At 46.3% G+C, this 18,789-nt stretch overlaps 1 protein-coding gene across 2 annotated transcripts in view; it reads right to left on the bottom strand.

Annotated features, from left to right (window-relative positions):
* Nucleotides 1-354: 354 nt before the first annotated feature.
* WWC3 (WWC family member 3) overlaps nt 355-18,789 on the bottom strand; it is a 117,139-nt gene continuing 98,704 nt past the window's right edge. The window contains exons 15-23 of one of the 2 annotated variants that reach the window (XM_070606126.1): nt 17,845-18,037; nt 16,761-16,928; nt 16,137-16,288; nt 14,527-14,692; nt 9,975-10,139; nt 7,664-7,756; nt 5,705-5,932; nt 5,078-5,205; nt 355-3,153 (exon numbers count right to left, since the gene is read on the bottom strand). In XM_070606126.1, the coding sequence (XP_070462227.1) occupies nt 3,087-3,153; nt 5,078-5,205; nt 5,705-5,932; nt 7,664-7,756; nt 9,975-10,139; nt 14,527-14,692; nt 16,137-16,288; nt 16,761-16,928; nt 17,845-18,037 (1,360 nt within the window). In that variant the 3' untranslated portion in view covers nt 355-3,086. Of the gene's footprint in view, nt 3,154-5,077; nt 5,206-5,704; nt 5,933-7,663; nt 7,757-9,974; nt 10,140-11,750; nt 12,447-14,526; nt 14,693-16,136; nt 16,289-16,760; nt 16,929-17,844; nt 18,038-18,789 lie in introns of those variants that run through there. The other variant, XM_070606127.1, reaches the window with a different exon arrangement.

The raw sequence follows: 18,789 nt of genomic DNA, 5'->3' as shown, positions 1-18,789 counted from the left end.
TGGGGGCAGGGGGCCTGCATGTGTGTTCATTTGACTATTCTATTTTTTTTTTCTGCTTTTTCTCCCCAAAGTGCCCCCCACCCCCCCGGTACATAGTTGTGTATTTTTAGTTGTGGGTCCTTCTAGTTGTGGCATGTGGGACGCCACCTCAGCATGGCTTGACGAGCAGTGCCATGTCTGCACCCAGAATCCGAACCGGCGAAATGAAGCAGAGCATGTGAACTTAACTACTCGGCCACGGGGCCGGCCCATTGACTCTTCTATTTTTATGCCTCCATTTTTATGTTGAAAAAATTATATGCATTACATATTTAAGTCTAATTACATTTTTTTTAAAAGAACCACACATTTCCATTCTGTTCTTAAGGCAAGTTAGTTTAATTTTATAGAAGAAATACTTTCAAACAATAAAAATGACAGAGAGAAGAAGTGACAAAAACAGAGATGAATACTGATTATAACTTATTCCCACAACAGAAGCTTACTCATTTGGGCGGTGACAATTCAGTGATCAGATGAAGTGAAGACCAAATTCCCTTTTACTCGGTGCACTGTTCCTAAAGAACCCTGGTGGCAGATTTTGGACCGTCCCTGGACTAAAATTGCTGACAAAAGATGGCAGAGTTTTCTCATCACAAGGCACGGCTACAGACAAATTAAAATGTAGGATGGAAACACCCCTTAAGACGATAGGACTTCACTTTTCTGACGTGTAGGATATTTTCCGGGGGGCGGCAGTCTTAACTAGTCAGAAGCAGCAAAACCAAGTCATGAATGAGAGGCCAATGAGGGTGTTTCGTGTCCTCCTGCCTGCTTGGTGGCCTCTGTCGCTATCCCCGTGCCCTTGCCGGTATGGACGGCGAGCAGCACAGAAGCCATCACCTCTGCCTCCGTAATTTGTCTGGCTTTTCTTTCCTTGCTTACTACAGTCCCGTTCAGGGGCCACAGCAGACACATGCAGGGAGGCAGGAGAAGCAAATTGGAAAGGTGGCAACACAAGCGCTCCTTGGAGCTGCACTGTCCAGGGGCTGCATTTGCTTCTGGTGGGGCAAAGGGGCGATTTTTGTAAACCCTGGGGTCGGGGAGCACTCCAAGCAGAAATCTGTATACACTGGGCAGCGAACTCTATTTGCAAACCCTCATTTCAGGCCTTTCTGTGTTGGCACAGTGGGTTCTCCCCACATCGCTACTGAACAGGGGTTGGCAGAAGAGCTGCCTCAAGCCAGCAACCCATTCAGGGAGCATCAGGCGGCAGCTGCTGACAAGCAGCACCAGACACTGTGTCCAGGGGCCTCTCCCACCTGCTGCGGGCCGTACGCCTGAGACGAGACATGCGCCCTCCGCACAGCCCGGGCCAATGCAGACACTGCTTCCTTGGAGTGTGACGCTGCAACAGCTGTGGCAGAGAGAGGGCCTGCCAGTATCCCCATGGCTCAGCCATGCTGCCTGCCACGGCGCGTTTCCAGCAAGGACCGGTGTTTGTGTGTCTCCACCTCTGTTGTGGGTATGTATACAGAGAAATTACAAAAACAACAGCAAGACTAGAAGCAGAAATACATAGCAAGAGATAACAACAGTGCAAAAGCATAAAGTTTTCAGTCTTACCACCACTGACAAATTCCATTGTCTGTGACAGGTCGCGTGTCAATGAAAGGCTTCTACAAAATTCATTTTGAATAAATGTAAAAGGGAAGGCAGGTTATGCAAGGGGGAGGGTTATGGACTAATGAGAAGAGGGATGCTGATTAAAGGGGGGGAATTTCCAAAGGAGGGGCAGAAAGATCTAGAAGAGCGAGTTGTTTTCTTTTATATTTCGTGTGACCACCTCATTTACTTCTCCAAGGCTTCATAAAGGAGAGTGCATTTCATATATAATAAATACGTATTAGGCAAATATTTATATCATTTGGCATTTTAAAAGAATAATGGTATATTTTTATTACATAAAATTTTTTTTCTCATGAACTACTTCTAAGATTTCTTAATATTGGGTAGACGCCAGTATGGGAGGGGCATTCTGATTTAAATCAAATGCTCTCCTGTAAGTGACTCGCAGGGTAATTCTAGTTACCCACATATGCTTCCTTCGACAATAAAGCGCCTTCAAAGGTTATCATGGCTATGTCGTACTGCTATATCCATCAGCGGACACACTGGTTCGCTGCAAATGCACGTTCCTGGTCCTCTTCCACCTTCCTTCAGGACAGAGGAGGAGAGCAGGAGTTCCACTGCCACCTTCCCTGTAGGTCATGATCAGATGGCGCGGACTCAAAGGTGGGGCCACCTGTGGTCTGGTGAAGGTGGGCAGTGTGGGCAGTCACCATGGACAGGCTGGTGAAAGCCCAGGAGGCCAGGGGCTCTTTGGCCTGCTTCAGACTCATGGCGAGCACAGAAAGATGCAGGATAAGACAACACAGAAATGAGAGACGCTCAGTGCATGGTCCACACGGGAGGCTGACCTCTGTGATGCACACACAGCACGTGAACTATGACTAAACCACTGCAGATGGTAGCTCAACGGGACTCAAAGAGTGTGAACGTGTACAATATACGTGATAAATGCATGTAGGAGAAACTGATATGAGTGACGAATTTAGCACAGAGTGTTTGCATTTTGGGTGTCAGAAACAAAACCAGCCCCAAAGTTCCATTCTACTGCATGACAAATACTGAAGAAGAAAATTTCAGTCTTAAAATACATCTTAAAGTCAGTATTTTCCTTCAAGGAAAAAAGTACTATAAATAAATTACAATACAGTGAATTTGCCTGAACTCACTTCGTTTCTGTCTTCCAGCCTTTTAGTCAAATAAAACAGCATAAAAACTGTACACTCTTAACATGATAGTTGATCTTTTATAAAATAACCTGTCTTCAGAGATGTCAATTTCACAACAAGGGAAAACCAAGCCCTGTTGCCGTCACTATTATAAAATAGATATGTATAGATAGATGTGTGTTTTTTTTTTTTACAAAATGTGTATATTAATAGCTTTGCACAAATATTTTAAAGACAAATTTAGCTAGTCTAAGAACTTCATGAAAATAAAACAGGCAGATAAATACTTCATGTGTACAAAGCATGACATCAAACATCGTCGGCGGGCAGAGGAGGTATGCTAATCCTTGGTCTTGTAAAAAATGCTATCTTCTCCCTGGGATTGGAAAGAATGACAGGTTAGAAGCTGATATAAACGCAGTGAAACCTGGCAGGGGGCTCTCATATCAATGAAAGCTTTTCTTACTCATAGAACCAATTGAATTTCAATCCCCAACAACACATCTGTTTGTATACAGATTCTCTAAATTTTTTTTTTCTTGGTGAGGCAAGATTGGCTCTGAGTTAACATCTGTTGCCAATCTTCCGTTTTTTTCCCTTGAGGAAGACTGTCACTGAGCTAACATCTGTGGCAATCTTCCTCTATTTTGTACTTGGGATGCCGCCACAGCATGGCTTGACGAGCAGAGTGTAGGTCTGTGCCCAGGATCCGAACCCGTGAACCCTGGGTCACAGAAGCAGAGCATGGGACCTTAACCACTACACCACCAGGCTGGCCCCATAGATTCTCTAAATTTTTTTTTCTGCTTTTTCTCCCCAAATCCCCCCAGTACATAGTTGTATATTTTAGTTGTGGGTCCTTCTAATTGTGGCATGTGAGACACCACCTTAACGTGGCCCTATGAGTGGTGTCATGTCCATGCCCAGGATCCGAACTGGTGAAACCCTAGGCTGCTGAAGCGGAGTGCACAAACTTAACCACTCAGCCACGGGGCCAGCCCCAGATTCTCTAAATTTTAACAGAAGTTATGAAGTCTCACGAGGGCAAGGGTTTGTCTGTCTCCAGTGCCTAGAACAGTGCCTGGTACACAGCAGATGCTCAGTAAATATTTGCTTTATTAATAAATGAATGAAATGAAAACCTATATAAATTAAGGAGTTCTAAATCATAATTGAAGGAAGATGTTATAGTGTTTTATTCTTTTATGATATGGACATGAAAATTCAGGGTATAAAACAATTAAGGCTAAAAGTCAGGCACATATTATTCAGCCATAAAAAGGAATGAAATTCTGACACACACTACAATGTGGAGGAACCTCAAAAACATTACGCTGACTGAAAGAAGCCAGACACAAAAGACCACATACTGATGACTCCACTTAGATGAAATGTCCGGTATCGGCAACGTGGTAGAGACAGAAGGCAGACTGGCGGTTGCCAGGGGCTGGGGGTGGGTGGAATGCAGAGTGACGCTTAATGGGTATGGGGTTTCCTTTTGGGGTGATGGAAATGTTTTGAAAATAGATAGAGGTGGTGGTTGCACAACATTGTGACTGTACTAAATGCCATGGAATTGTTCACTTTAAAATGGCTAATTTTATGCGATGTGAATTTCACCTCAACTTTTTAAAAAGTCAGACAGAAAAGAATATAGATATAACTATGTAATTCTCCTCATATAAGAAGCAAAGCCAGGAACAACTAATCTATGCTATTCAAATTCCAGATGGTGGTCACTCGGGGGTGGAAAAGCTGAAATTGCACATCATGTTGGATTCTCGCCATGTCGAGTTGGTGACAGTACAGACGTGCACATTTCCCTGTGTGTACAGTACGCTTCAATCAAAAGGTAACTAACAAGGCAAAGGTGATATGTGTTTGTGTTTGTGTTTGTGTGTGTGTGTGTGTGTGTGTGTGTTAAGTCACTGCGTTGTCTACAGCAGAAAACACTTGGAAAGAAGCAGGTTATAAAATAGAGTAGTTAGGTAAATTCTATCTATTAGATGAGACTTTATAGCTAAAAAAGGTAACAGATTATGTGGCAAAACAGGATATTTTAATTAAAAAAAAACGAAATGCAAAATTAAACCTACATTAAGATTACAAGTTGCACTTTGGGAAAAAACAGTGCCTAGGAAAAAAAGATAGGGCAACATCAAAATGCTAACAGCAGCGGAGATCTTGTTTTGTTCTCCACTTCCTGTGGTTTTGTTTCAATACTTACTCACATTTTTATAACGATAAGGAATCCTAGTAAAAAGCAAGCAAGCCGGCGGGTGGCTTCCCTCTCTCCCTACCTGAAGGCCTGCACCTGGATGGGCTCTTTGTGGTTCCGCCCGCGCAGCTGGCAGACCCCTTTGGAGGCCTTCTTCAGCATCTTCTCAGCTGCCTGTTCTTGATGGAAGTCAAGTTTGGTCTGTCTTGTCTGGAAAAGCAACATTGGATGAACAAGATGTTTTTACTTCTCATTTTAAAGGAGAATGAACGAAGCCACTCGCAGCTCTGGGGACCCAGTGGGGAGGCCCACTCCATTCACTCCCCCCAGGGAATCTTCAAAGGAGCTTCTCAGGGTGACCGGGGTCATGCCTCACAGACAGGGAACACAGAACATCCCACCACGAAGCGGGCAGTAAGGAATGGGAATGCTGGCAGGAGGGCCCGGGGACCCCTCCTCCAGCCGCCCCCCCATGCCCGGCAACTGCAAAGCCTCGAGATGTGTGTTGGTGCCACCACGGACACCAGGCGCCTGGCATGGAGGAAGCAGCCCAGCTCCTTGAGATGAGCATTTGGATCATTTAAATTACAGTTTTATCATCTGAAATGCTTACTCAGAATCCAAGTACAAGTGGAGAAAAGGGCAATGACTGTGACCAGGAAGGCCTGAGAAGCCAAAGGGACCCTGAAGCAGGGCCCGGGCCTCTTACCTGCCTCTCTGCTTCCTTCAGCAGACTCCGGAATCGCTCATCCCGCAGCACCCAGTGAGGGAGGTCGGTCTGGCCTCGGAGCTGGGCGTCCTCTAACCGCTGCCTCAGTTCTCGAAGAGTGCAGATCTCCTCGTTCAGCTGCCTCTGCCGCGTTCGTGACGCCTGGAGATCCAGCTCCAGGTCCAGGGAGGTGCGGGCCATGAGCTCGGCCACGGAGGACCTACAGGACTGCAGGAGACAGCAGCTGTGAGCACACACTAACTAGGCATACGGTGCCATTCGGCCAGCCAGCTCAGGCCTTCTAGAAGGTTCTTCCACAATTAATGGAAGACAGGTGAAGCACAGTTATTGGAGAGGTGTTTCTCTACACATGGCCCAACGTTGAAAAAAAAAAAAACATAGATTGGAACTAGATTAATTTAAAACTCCAGTTCAATATCAAGTTAGTGACAGAAAATTGTTTTAATGACAACCTATGTATGGAGAAATAGACCCCTCTCATATGGGACTGGCGGCATCAAAAATGGGCATAATCTTCTGAATTACTATTTGACAATACATATCGAAAGCCAAAAAATGTGCATTTTCTTTGGTTCTGAAATTTCATTTTGACTTGCATTTGAAAGGCACAACTGATGATGTGCAAAAGTGATCCAATTAAGATTTATAACAGAAAAAAACCTAAGTATATACCGAGAGGAAACTGATTAAATAAATTACAAGGCCAGCATAAAATGCAGCCATTGTAAAAAGCTGAAAATATATTGACATGGAAAATCTTAAATGACCCACTGTATAAGGGGGAAAAAGCATGTCATCAACTATATGAGTGATTTTTGTTTAAAAAATTATACCTCCACACCCATTCATGTGCACACAAACACATGCAGGCTCCCTATATAAGCCTCAAGTAAGCAAATCTGCTGTGGTAAGAAAAGTCTTAAGACGAGAAAAGAATTTGCACGTGGAGTTGGGAGCAGTACTTCCCACTCAAAGGCAGACAACCCTGGGAAGGGCAGTTACTGCAACAAAATCACAAACCCATCAGCACATCAGTGCGTTCAGTGGACTGAATAACTCTATCCTTTTTACACACACATAACATTATTTTGCACATACACAGAATTTAAATGCAAATATATGATGTGACTTAGATACGCATTCATTGAGAAGCACTGCTGAATGCACAGCAGAGCTCAGTGGTTCTCAGCCACGGGTGACGGCCCCCCAGGGGACAGCTGGCAACGTCTGGAGACATTTGTGGCTGTCACAACTCGGGGGAGAGGGTACTACTGGCAACTAGTGGGTCAAGGCCAGGCACGCAGCTCAACCTGCTCCAGTGCACCGTCCATAACGTCAACGGTGTTGCTACTGAGAGACACTTCTGCAGCTGTATTACGTCTTTTCTTATCATTCTCAGTTGGCAGCTACTCTCAATACAACTGCCGCATGGAAATCGGGGACCTTTTACCTTTAAAAGAATCCTTTCTTGGAAAAGACTAGGAACCACTAGCTTACAAACTAAAAGCAGCAAAACTTTGTAAATTGGTGTGACGTGGAAAAAACACGTGGTGGGTAAAGGAAATGAAAACCTAGAACGGTCCTATATAGAAGAACTCTACGTTGACAAACAAATCTTCTGAACTATACATATTCCTGTCGGAAAAGAAAACAAATCTCTCACGCAGAATGGTCGATTGCTTATTATTACGTATGTTATTAATTTATTATATTTTTAAATGTAAAGATCCATGAATTATCTTAGATCATGACATTATCTTAGGAAATTAAGAAATATTTGTAACATTTGACATTATATATGCTTTTAAAATTCATACCTAACAAGGAAATAAATATATTACCTTCTAACTAATATTGCCTAAAATATTACCTTTTAAGGGTTATAAAAACAACTCCCAGGGTAAGTATGCGCTGCATATTAGTTTATGTGGCACCCACCTGCTTATAGCGAAGGGTTCGTCTTTCCAAAGTATTTCGGACAAATGGGGACTTCCGGGGCAGTGTTGAACTGTCACTGTCACTGCGATAAAGCTGCACCAAAAAGAATGATGTTCAGAAGCACGTTCTCAGAAAGGCAGTGTTCATTCCCCCTGTGTCCCCTGGACTGGCTCACTGCCTTCTCCTTATAGGTACTCAAACACCCTGAGGACTTTCAGGGCTTTGACCCCAAGACTTCCTGTTTCAGTTAAAACACAAGAGCTTCAAGTAAATCAACAGACAAACAAAAACAAAACCAACCAACCAACCCACCCCACACCCTCCTTCAAGTCCATCAACCAAACCATGTGACGTTCCCAAGCTAACCGAGTCAACACAATCCCTGTCAATACCAACTGCGACCTGATAATACGTGTGACGCTCAGGAAAGCCACCACTGTCCTCGGCAATTTTTCACTTGTTAGCAATCATTCTCATTTGCTCTATTTCTGGCTTGGCAGGAGGTGGGAAAAAATGGCTTTCCAAAAACAGGGACTCGTTCCTGGCAGCAGGACAAGCCAGTACCACTGACACCCACTCTGCTGGGCAGGGGAAAAGGTCTGCTTTTAAAAACAAAAAGAAATAATGCGTTCTTCATGACATTTGGTGCGGGTTCTCACTTCAGGATCAACGTGTATCTGTGTGAAAGCCAAACTCCTTGCCTTCGTGGCCTTACTTTCCATGCCAATTGACCTGAAATACTTCGGAAATACCATGGCACAGCAGTTTACATGCTCCCCCGATCACTATCAACACATGTACAAAGAGGCCTCTAAAAGCGTCGCCAGTAAACGCATGCTTTTATGCAGGGCGCAGAACACAGCACAGCAGCTGGACCCCCTTGTCTGGGGAAGTGAAGGATTTCCTCCTTTACCACCCTATCCTTCTATTCACTAAGCAGCCTTGAGTCTGCTCCGCGGTGGTTTGGTAAGAGTCTAGAATAAGGAAGGGATGTGAGGACAGCCCTGGATCTAGCACCTCGAGGTGTTCAGTTAAGCATCGGCCACACAGGGTTGCAGCCTGATGGGGTGGGAGTGCCTGGGCCTGACCCTGTGCTACCCAGGGCAGCCTTGACTGGGATTAAAGGATTAACTTTGCCCCAAGAAAGGTTTGGTCCTTGCCCAGCTCCTGGGAAGTGACCTGTAAGCTCCCGGAATGTCCTAAGTGTCTTTGTTTACCTGGGGACCTTGGGCCAGGCCACATGGTCTCTGCTAATGATGTGATTTACGGTGGGGGCCCCGGGCCATCAGCTTGACCTCTGGAGGGGCCGGAGACTAAGGTGAGCCATGCAGGCAATGAGCTATACAGTTCTCAACATTAGAATCATCTGGAAGCATCCCAAAACTCTGATGTCCAGGCCCACTCATGACCAGTGATGAATCTTAGGGGTGGAACCCAGGCACCAGCATTTTGTGAAGCTCCCCAATGTGATTTGACTGCAAGGTGTGGCCAAGATTGAGAACCACACAGCATCTTCTGCCATCACCCTCGGGGTGCGAAATTACATGTGGGGGAGTCAGAACCCACTGCCTCAGCACCTCGAGTCTTCAAGGCTGCTTTCTTCCCTGGGACCCCCGACAGAGCTACACTTCAGGACTTCTAACCAACCACTCAGTGACCCGACTTCTCACTCTCAACCCAATTCAGGATATTCCCTGTTCCAACTTGTTATTCCTTAGCCTGATGTAGAACTGATCCACTCAGCTTCCCGAGCACAAGTTGCTGCACACACAGGCAGACCTGAGAGATATTGCACGTTCGGTGCCAGACCACCACAATAAAGTGATTGCACGAATTTTTTGGTTTCCCAGTGCATGTAAAAGTTATGTTTACACTATACCGTAGTCTATTAAGCATGCAATAGCATTATGCCTAAAAAAGCAAAGTACATACAGTAATTAAAAAATAATTGATTACTAAAAAACGCTAACCATCATCTGAGCCTAGAGTGAGTCATAATCTTTTTGCTGGTGGGGGGTCTTATAAAAAATACAGTATCTGCGAAGCACAATAAAACAAGGTATGCCTGTAGAACACTGAAGATCTGGGGAGAAATAGCTTAGAATCCTGAGTAAATCCAGAGTCAGACATGCACGGGGTGAGGGGGGAGATGAAACCACACCGATTTCATATCCACACATGCATAACACTCATTTCTTGTATTATTTATGGAAACACATACGTCTTTTGGTATAAATAGTAAAAATAGAACACAACAAAGGGGAAAAAAAAGAAAACACTCCAGACGGGCGGCAAAGGAATTCCAACTTACTCTGCAAACATACTGGCTTCGTGCTCCGGGTGAGAAAGTCTGCGACCGGACAATTGTGCTGCTCCGAACGAATGGCGACCCGCGGGCCCTCCGGCTTGGCCTCTCCTTCGGAAGACTTGCTACTTCTTCTGGGAAGAGATCTTCTGTGTTGGTTTCCTTATCAACCTAGATAGTAGTTCATTATTACCATGACTTTTTCTAGAACATAAGCAATAAACTTCATGTGAACCGTCCTTGCCTTCTCCTCCTGGAGTTCTAAGTGGCATTTCATACTTAACATGTCCAAAACTGAATTTCTGATGTTTCCTCCCCTACACGCACGCCTCCACCTCTTACAAGGATCTCTATTCTCCATTTGTTTACATGAAAAACATTTTCCTGTCATCCTGGATTCTGCTCTCTTTCCCACTCCCCATATCTTGTCCAAGATCAAATCCTGCTGGCTCCATGGTGGAGATTAAGCATGTTTTGACCACCTGTCGCCAGCCCTCCATCTGGTTAACATCATCGCATACCCGATTAGTGCAGTAGGCTTCTCCCTAGTCTCCTCAGTTCCACACCTCCTTCCCCCTTTAATGTCTTCTCAACACAGCAACCAGGCAGATCCTGGTAAAACTGAAGTTAGACCTGGCAACCCCACTTCTAGGCATATACCCAAGAGAATTGAAAACAGGTGTTCAGACAAATACGTGCACACCAACGTTCACAGCAGCATTATTCCAACAGCCAAAAGGTGGAAACAGCCCACATGTCCATGTACAGATGGAAGAATAATAAAAATGTGGCACACCAATGCAAGGGAATACTCCTTAGCCATGAAATGGAGTGAAGAACTGACACACACTACAACGTGGATGAACCTTGGAAACATCATGCTGAATGAAAGAAGCCAGTCACAAAAGGCCACGTACTGTTTGATTCCATTTACACGAAACATCCGAAATAGGCAAAGCCATAGAGAGAGAAAGCAGACCGGTGGCTGCAGGGGCTCGGGGAGAGGGGATGGGGAGTGACTGCTCGGGGTGAGGGTTTTACTCTGCGGTGACAGGAACGTGCGGGAACCAGATAGAGGTGGTGGCTGTACAACACTGTGAACGCACTAAACGCCCCTCAACTGTTCACTCTGAAATGGCTCGTTTCACTTTATGTGAATTTCATGGCAAAAAATTATTTTAGAAAAAAAAATCAACAAAAAGCCTTTAAGTCAGATCATGTCATCCCTGGGCTCAAAACCATCCACCAGTTTCCCAAGCATCTCAGAGAAAATCAAGAGTCCTGAATGGGCCTTACATGACTAGCTCCTTCACTCTTTCTGTCCTCAGCTCTCACTCCCCCACCCATGCCGCTCTCGACGTGGTTCTCTTGCCAGCCGCCCACCCCCGGCCTCCACTTGCAGCTCCGGGAATGCTCGCTCGTCCCAGGCTGTGCAAGGCCCCCAAGCCGTTTTCCTTACGGCTTCTACTCAAAAATCGCCTTCTTGGTGAGGCTTCCATGACCTCTCTCTCCTCTTTATTGTAAAAAAAAACACATAACAGGGGCCGACCCTGTGGCCGAGTGGTTAAGTTTGTGCATTCCGCTTCAGTGGCCCAGGGTTTCATCAGTTCGGATCCTGGGTGCAGACATGGCACAGCTCATCAGGCCACGCTGAGGCGGCATCCCACACAGCAGAAATAGAAGGACCTACAACTACAATATACAACTATGTACTGGGGAGCTCCAGGGAGAAGAAGAAGAGAAAAAAGAAGACTGGCAACAGATGTTAGCTCAGGGCCAATCTTTTTTTTTTTTAATTTTTATTGAGTTAATGATAGGTTACAATCTTGTGAAATTTCAGTTGTACATTAATGTTTGTCATTCGTGTTGTAGGTGCACTACTTCACCCTTTGTGCCCACCCCACCTTTACCATGGTTGCCACTAATCTGTTCTCTTTGTCTACATTTTTAAATTCCTCACATGAGCGGAGTCATACAGAGACTGTCCTTCTCTATCTGGCTTATTTCACTTAGAATTCCCTCAAGGTCCATCCATGTTGTTGCAAATGGGACGATTTTGTTCTGTTTTATGGCTGAGTAGTATTCCATTGTATATATGCCACATCTTCTTTATCCATTCATCTGTTGATGGGCACTTAGGTTGCTTCCATGTCTTGGCTATTGTAAATAATGCTGCAATGAACACTGGGGTGCATAGGACTTTTGGAATTGCTGACTTCAAGCTCTTTGGGTAGATACCCAGTAGTGGGATGGCTGGGTCATAGGGTAGTTTTATTTTTAACTTTTTGAGGAATCTCCATACTGTTTTCCATAGTGGCTGCGCCAGTTTGCATTCCCACCAGCAGTGTATGAGGGTTCCTGTTTCTCCACAACCTCTCCAACATTTATTACTATTAGTTTTAGATATTTTTGTCATTCTAATGGGTGTAAGGTGATATCTTAGTGTAGTTTTGATTTGCATTTCAGCTCAGGGCCAATCTTAAAAAAAATAAAAAGAAATTTTTAAAAAAACAGATAAAATTCACTATCTTAACTACGTTTCACCATACAGTTCAGTAGGGTTAAATACAGTCACACTGTTGTGAAATAGATCTCTAGAACTTTATCTTCCCAAACTGATACTCTGCCCCCTCTCCCCCACCCCTGGCACCCACCCTTCCACTTCCTGTCTCCATGAATTTGATTACTCCAGGGACCTCATTTAAGTGGAATCATACAGCATTTGTCCTTCTGTGGACTGGCTTAGCTCATTTAGCACAATGCTGTCTTCAAGATTGATCCATGTTTTATAGTATGTAACAGGCCTTCCTTCCTTTTAAAAAAGGCTGAGTAACGTTCCATTGCACGGCTAGACCACATTTTCTTTGTCCATTCATCCACCAATGGACAATTGGGTTGCTTCCACCTCTTGGCTGTTGTGAATATTGCTGTATCTCGTGGAGACCCTACTTTCAATTCTTTTGGATACATATCCAGAAGTGGGATTGCTGGATCATATGGTAGGTCTACTTTTAATTTTTTTTTCCTGAGAAAGATTTGCTCTGAGCTAACATCTGTTGCCAATTTTCCTCGTTTTTTCATATGTGAGCCACTGCAACAGCATGACCACTGACAGACGAGTGGTGTAGGTCTGTGCCCGGGAACCGAACCCAGGCCACTGTCTGTGGAGAGTGCTCAACTGAACCACTAGGCCACCACGGCTGGCCCTATTTTTAATTTTCTGAGCAACTTCCATACTGTTTTCCATAGAAGCTGCACCATCTTACAATCCTGATCTTTCTCAAATAAAAATGCAAATTTCTATTTCTAAATGTAACCCATTTCTAAAACAGTAAATCTTTCTTAAATGCAAACCCTGCTTCCCTACCATCTTGTCCTCTAGCTGCCCCTCTGACGTTCTCACACACTGCTGTATTTTATTGATTGACCCTGTCTGTCGCCTGTCTCCCCTCAAGGGTGGGACTTTCCATTTATTTTCTTCGCTGCTGCCTCCGCAATGCCTAGCACCACACACATGGAGAGAGAGAATGCAGGTGTGACGAAGAACTAGCTGGGGAATCCAAGTGAAGGGTATATGAGTATTCACTGTATTATTCTAGCAACTTTTCTGTAAATCTGAAGTGCTTCAAAATTTTGGGGAGAGTGGGACACACCAAACTAGCCTCCCTCAGCCACTCCCCGATTTGGGTCACTGCTTTTAAAGGTCTTAGAAAGCCGAATAACAGCAATTACTGGCAGCCTAGTCCAGGATGACTCCTCCCAAGGTGCTGTGTGTGCTGTCCTTGGGAAGCTGCCGAGGGGGTGGATTTCCCTTCCCTCAGGACTTGTGTTTTGGGGTGAGAGCAGGGGCCATGGGGATAAAATGTTTTGATGAGTTGAACAGTTTGGGAACAAAGTTTCAACAGAGCATTGATTCAGTCTCTCACAACCTCACTGGGTTCCTTAGACATTTGCCACTGCAAACATGAAAGATTTCCTCTCTGAAGACATGTGATGAGCACAACCGAGGTCAGGTGAACAGGAGGGCCAAAAGGACGCTTCGCCATGCTTAACATCACAGAGGGAGAAAAGAAGCTACAAGCATCCACATCCTGAGCCACACGTGGCCCTGAAGATGGGAACGGAGCATCACTCCATTGGCATATGAAGCAGTAAAATCTACCCTCTTCAATGGCAGTTGTCCTTTCCTTTCAATTTACAGTTGACAGACAGTTCTATGGTAGCTGCTATGCCCATTTCAAGCCATTGACAGAACTGAGGCCAGTCACTTCTTTTCCTCAGCTCTTGGTAAAATACTGCTTTAGCTATCGCCCCCTAATCCAACAGCACTGTCCATTTTATACCATAGCTTCCCCACCGCCATTGTCCCCCGCCGTGTCTGTAGGCAAGCCACCTCATTCTACCCCGTGTATGAGCCTATCAGCTTCCGTTTCCCTTGGTCCCTCTCCTCCACCGACTCCCTCCTGTTTCACAGAGGATGAGGGACATGCTCTCCCGCCTGGTGCTGTGTGGCAAAATGGCAGGGGCCCCATAAAATCCCTTGACCTTTTCTACTTACCTTAAGAGGTGGGGGCTGACGTTTCCCGGGGCTGTAAGGATCTGTCTGGCCAGCAAAGGTGTGTCCATGGATGGAGTCGACACCAACGCAGCAGGGCTCTGGGTGTGGGGGGCTGGTCTGGGTGCAGCTGCTACAGCCACTATCGACCGAGTCGGCTTGCCAACTCCTAAAGCAGACATTGCAAAAGCCCACAAAACGGGCATCAAGGGACTGGGTGCCCTGCTGCCTTCAGAGCACAGCAGCAGAGGCTCCCAATAAGCCCTGTCTGCTTCCAGTGATTGAAGACGGCTGCTTTTCTCGTAGAGTAAAAGGGCATTGATGATTTCCACGTAAGACGATGAAAGACACAGGCCTTTCATTAGAGGGCCTGTCTGTCTTTATCACCCAATTGCAGCTGCTAAAGATGGGAGAGTCCGGAACCTCCTCCCTGAGCCCCTCCCAGCTTCCGGCCAGCCCCTCAACACAACAGCCTCCCCCTCAGCCATGCACTTTCCCTCCCTAAAATAAATTCCCTTCTAAAATAAATCCAGGGAAAGCTATTAGGAAAAAGCAGGAAGCTTTGGAAATATGAAGCTCTTTATGGAAAAACGTGGAAGGAAAGCAACATGAAAGGGTCTCGAAAGGATCAGATAGAAAACAATTCACTCAAGCAGCCTGTTCATCTGAATTCTTCCTCTATTGCAGACAGGTCTACACTGAGTCAAGGATTCCCCAACAGGCTGCTTCAGGTAAAATGTAAAGGGACACTGCAAGCTTCCATTTAGATAAAACGCCCAGAATAGGCCAATCCATAGAGAGAACAAGCATATTAGCGGTTGTCAGGGGCTGAGGAGAGGAATGGAGGTGACTGCTAACGGGTATGGGGGTTTTTTTTGGCACGATAAAAATGTTCTAAAATTGATTGTGGCGATGGTGGTACAACTCGTGAGTGTACTAAAAATCACTAAATTGTCCACCTTAAATCAGTGAATTTTATAGTAGGGAGATTACATCTCGATAAAGCTGTTTAAAAAAAAAAAAAAAAACTTGGGGCTGGCCCCGTGGCCTAGTGGTTACACGTGGCACACTCCACTTTGGCAGTCTGGATTCGGATCCTGGACACCGACTTACACCACTTGTTGGCGGCCATGCTGTGGTGACAAGCTACATACAAAATAGAGGAAGATTAGCATGGATGTCATCAGGGAGAATCTTCCTCAGCAAAAAAAGAAAATAAAATAAAAACAAAAAAACAACTTAAAGGGACCTTACTGTCTTCAATCCTGGCAGAGTGGAGTCACATGACAGTCCCACTCTGAGACATTCCGGAACAGAAGGAAAAGGTGAACAGTCTGCCCCGAGAGTTGGCGGACAAGGTCAAGGTACTGCCCTCATCCAGATCAGCATTAAATTCCCCGTGAGAATCCTAACTTCTGGGCAATGGTACCGAAGAATCGCCTAGCACATTCCACAGAAGCGTGGATGAGAAATGCAACTTGCACCCAAAGATCTCCGAGAGAGCCAGGGCTGACTGACACACTGGCCACCTCCTCTCCAAGAAAAGGTGCTTCATCTCCCCGGACTTTGTGAAGGAGCCTTGCCCAGGGCAGTCCCGCTCCAAGCTCTCTAACCTCTCAGAAGCGGCCTCGGCCTGTTCCTCCTTCCGCGCCATCTCCAGGACCCCCTCCTCGGTGCTCTCCAGCTTCGCCTGCTCCTCGGCCAGCTCTCTCTCTACTGCCTGCAGCTGCGCTGTGGTTCTGGCCAGCAGCACTGTCACCGCGTCCTGCGGGAGGAAAGGGACATTTCTGAGAACCAGCTTAGACCCACACCTTCTCACAGCACAGCAGAAAGCAGGCATGGGGCACACCCCCAAGTGAGCGTCCACCCCCCGAGACTGGTGGCCCTCCTCAACTGCTCTCGAGCGGGAAGAAATCCACCCCGTTGTTCACAGCAAGACAGTAACTTGGCCTGTCTGTGTAGGTTTCAGGGCTCAAATTTAAAAACAACCAACCTGTCACTCACAGTCATGAACAGGTCTGCATTAAAAGGTATGTCAGTTCTCTGGCTGAATGAACGGCCATATATATCCATACGAGCCATTTTCATCACTTCCCTTGAGACTCTGCTTCTTCATCGCCACTATGTTTTAAGACTAAGTCTACATGGATGCTTCTTAGAAATGACCTCCCCCAGTAAAAGCCAGTCTCAAAGTCGGGAAGCAGCAGTGGTCTGCTCCGTAGGCCAGGCCCGTGTACCGTCTTCCCGGGGGCAGCGCGCACGGGGTCCCAGGCGGATCCTTCTCCGGCCCTCGCGCTCTCCCGGGCCCTGGGCGGCTCGGGGCTGGTGAACACCTGGACCGAGTACCAGCGCAGCTGCAGCTCGCTCGGACCGTCACAGTCGGCCAAGTTAATCTGAGCAATGCCCTGCACGGGTGTGAACAAAAGCAGAAGAGACACCAAATGATTTCATTTTGACCCATGGGGAGCTTTTAAAACATCAAGGTCACTCTTCAGTCTTAACCAGAAAGGACATAAAATGTTTCCTTGCTATTCAAAGAACTGTAAAAAAATGAAAGCGCTTGTGGAGGATCCTAATGGGGGCAGCTCCCGATTGCTTCTTCAGCCTAAGAACGTGCTAGAAGGAGAACAGGGGCAGAGAACGGACAACCTGGAGGGGTGAGTCAGGCTCAGGTCTGCCACTTGATGAGTTACTCATTCCCTCAGGAATTTTTGAAACAAGAGAGGACTGGCTGAACTCTTCAGTCTCTAATTCTGCAACTGAGGGGGCAAGATCAACGGGGAAAATTCCACTCTAGAAAGAAAGCCCACCCCGCCACCAGCTTCCAGGTCCTAGCTCGGCAGTGGATAGCTGGGGTACTGAAGACAAACTGCAAACCTGTCAAGTCTACGGGTGCCAGATAAAATACAGGGCATCCAGGCAAATTTGAATTTCAAATAAACCATGCGTTTTTTAAAAAGTATATCCCAAATATTGCATGGAACATACTCATACTAAAAAACCATCCATGGTTTATTTGAAATTCAAATTTAACCAGCCATGCTATATTTTTATTTGCCAAATTTGTCAACTCTACTTAGTTCCGTTGACTGAAAATGGGGATAAATATAGAAGCTGTCACATAGGAGTTTTCTAAGTATTAGTTGAGATAATATATTTAAAGTACAAAACACTTGACAAGATAACTAGTTTTATCATCTCCTTCTGTAATATTATGATAATTTCTAAGCAACTCGCCACAGGAAAAAGGAAGGAGGGGAGAGCAGGAAGCAGAGGAGAGGAGGGAGGGGGGGTGGGGGTGGGGGAGACAGCGAGCCCTACCAGCAGTTCTTCCTGCAGCTGCTGGTTCACTGAACACACGTATAACTGCAGTGACTTCAACGTCGACATGCTTGAGTGCACAGGGATTCTGAAAACTTCGTTAAATACCAGGGGGGCCTGGAATTCCAGAGCCTTGGAGCAGTAAGTGTTGGGCGTGCCGGAGTTGAGCGGTGGCAAATAGACGCGGATGTGACTGGAACCAGGAAGGAGGAGAAAAAAGCAGACAGAGGTCATGCTTATTGACAGAGCTGTACGACAAAATGCACGAACCACGCACACGCATACACATTGCCCTCTTTGGAGGCCCATGGGCAGAATTTCCAAGTCTTCCAGATAAAGTCCTTTTCTCAACTAGGAGTAAGCAGAAAGAACCTAGATGCCGCTGGAGATCAGGGCTAAAAACCCCACTAAGAGGAAGACCTTAGAAGTCAGTAGTGAGGACTTGAGAGGGAGTCACACAGAGCTTCCGCTGTCCCCATCTTTTGGGAAACATCTGCACCGGTCTCTCCAGGGCCCCTTGGCTCCCGCTCTTCAAGCTCCGCCCACCTCGCCTCTCAGACTGTCTGCCCACTGGGCTGGCTGTCCTGCCCCACCCGCCCCAGCAGGGAAGTTGGACCCGGGAAAAGCTCAAACACTGGTGAATGCTGCAAAGGACACCACGGGGGTGAACAAAATCCCAGGGGGAACACTCAGGCACTTAAAGCCAGGCTGCTTCCAAGGCCTGTAGAAGACGAGTTTCTAAAGAAGGCTCACGGAGGGGAGCACACCCTCAGGCCTGAGTGAACCATCACAGGGTGCTCAGCGGCCTAGGTAATGGGACCCTCCGTCAGGCACCCATCTCGGGCTGCCAAGCTCAGAGGTAGCACCTCCCAACTGGTGACAGCACGTCTTTCCTTCTCCCCTCAGACAAGGACCCCTGATCCCAGCCAGAGGCTTCTTCAGGTG

This window comes from Equus przewalskii, chromosome X (genome assembly GCF_037783145.1).
Source record: "Equus przewalskii isolate Varuska chromosome X, EquPr2, whole genome shotgun sequence".
Classification (NCBI taxonomy): Eukaryota; Metazoa; Chordata; class Mammalia; order Perissodactyla; family Equidae; genus Equus; species Equus przewalskii.
Note: the sequence above shows the minus strand (reverse complement) of the source record. Positions and strands in the feature narration are given on the sequence as shown.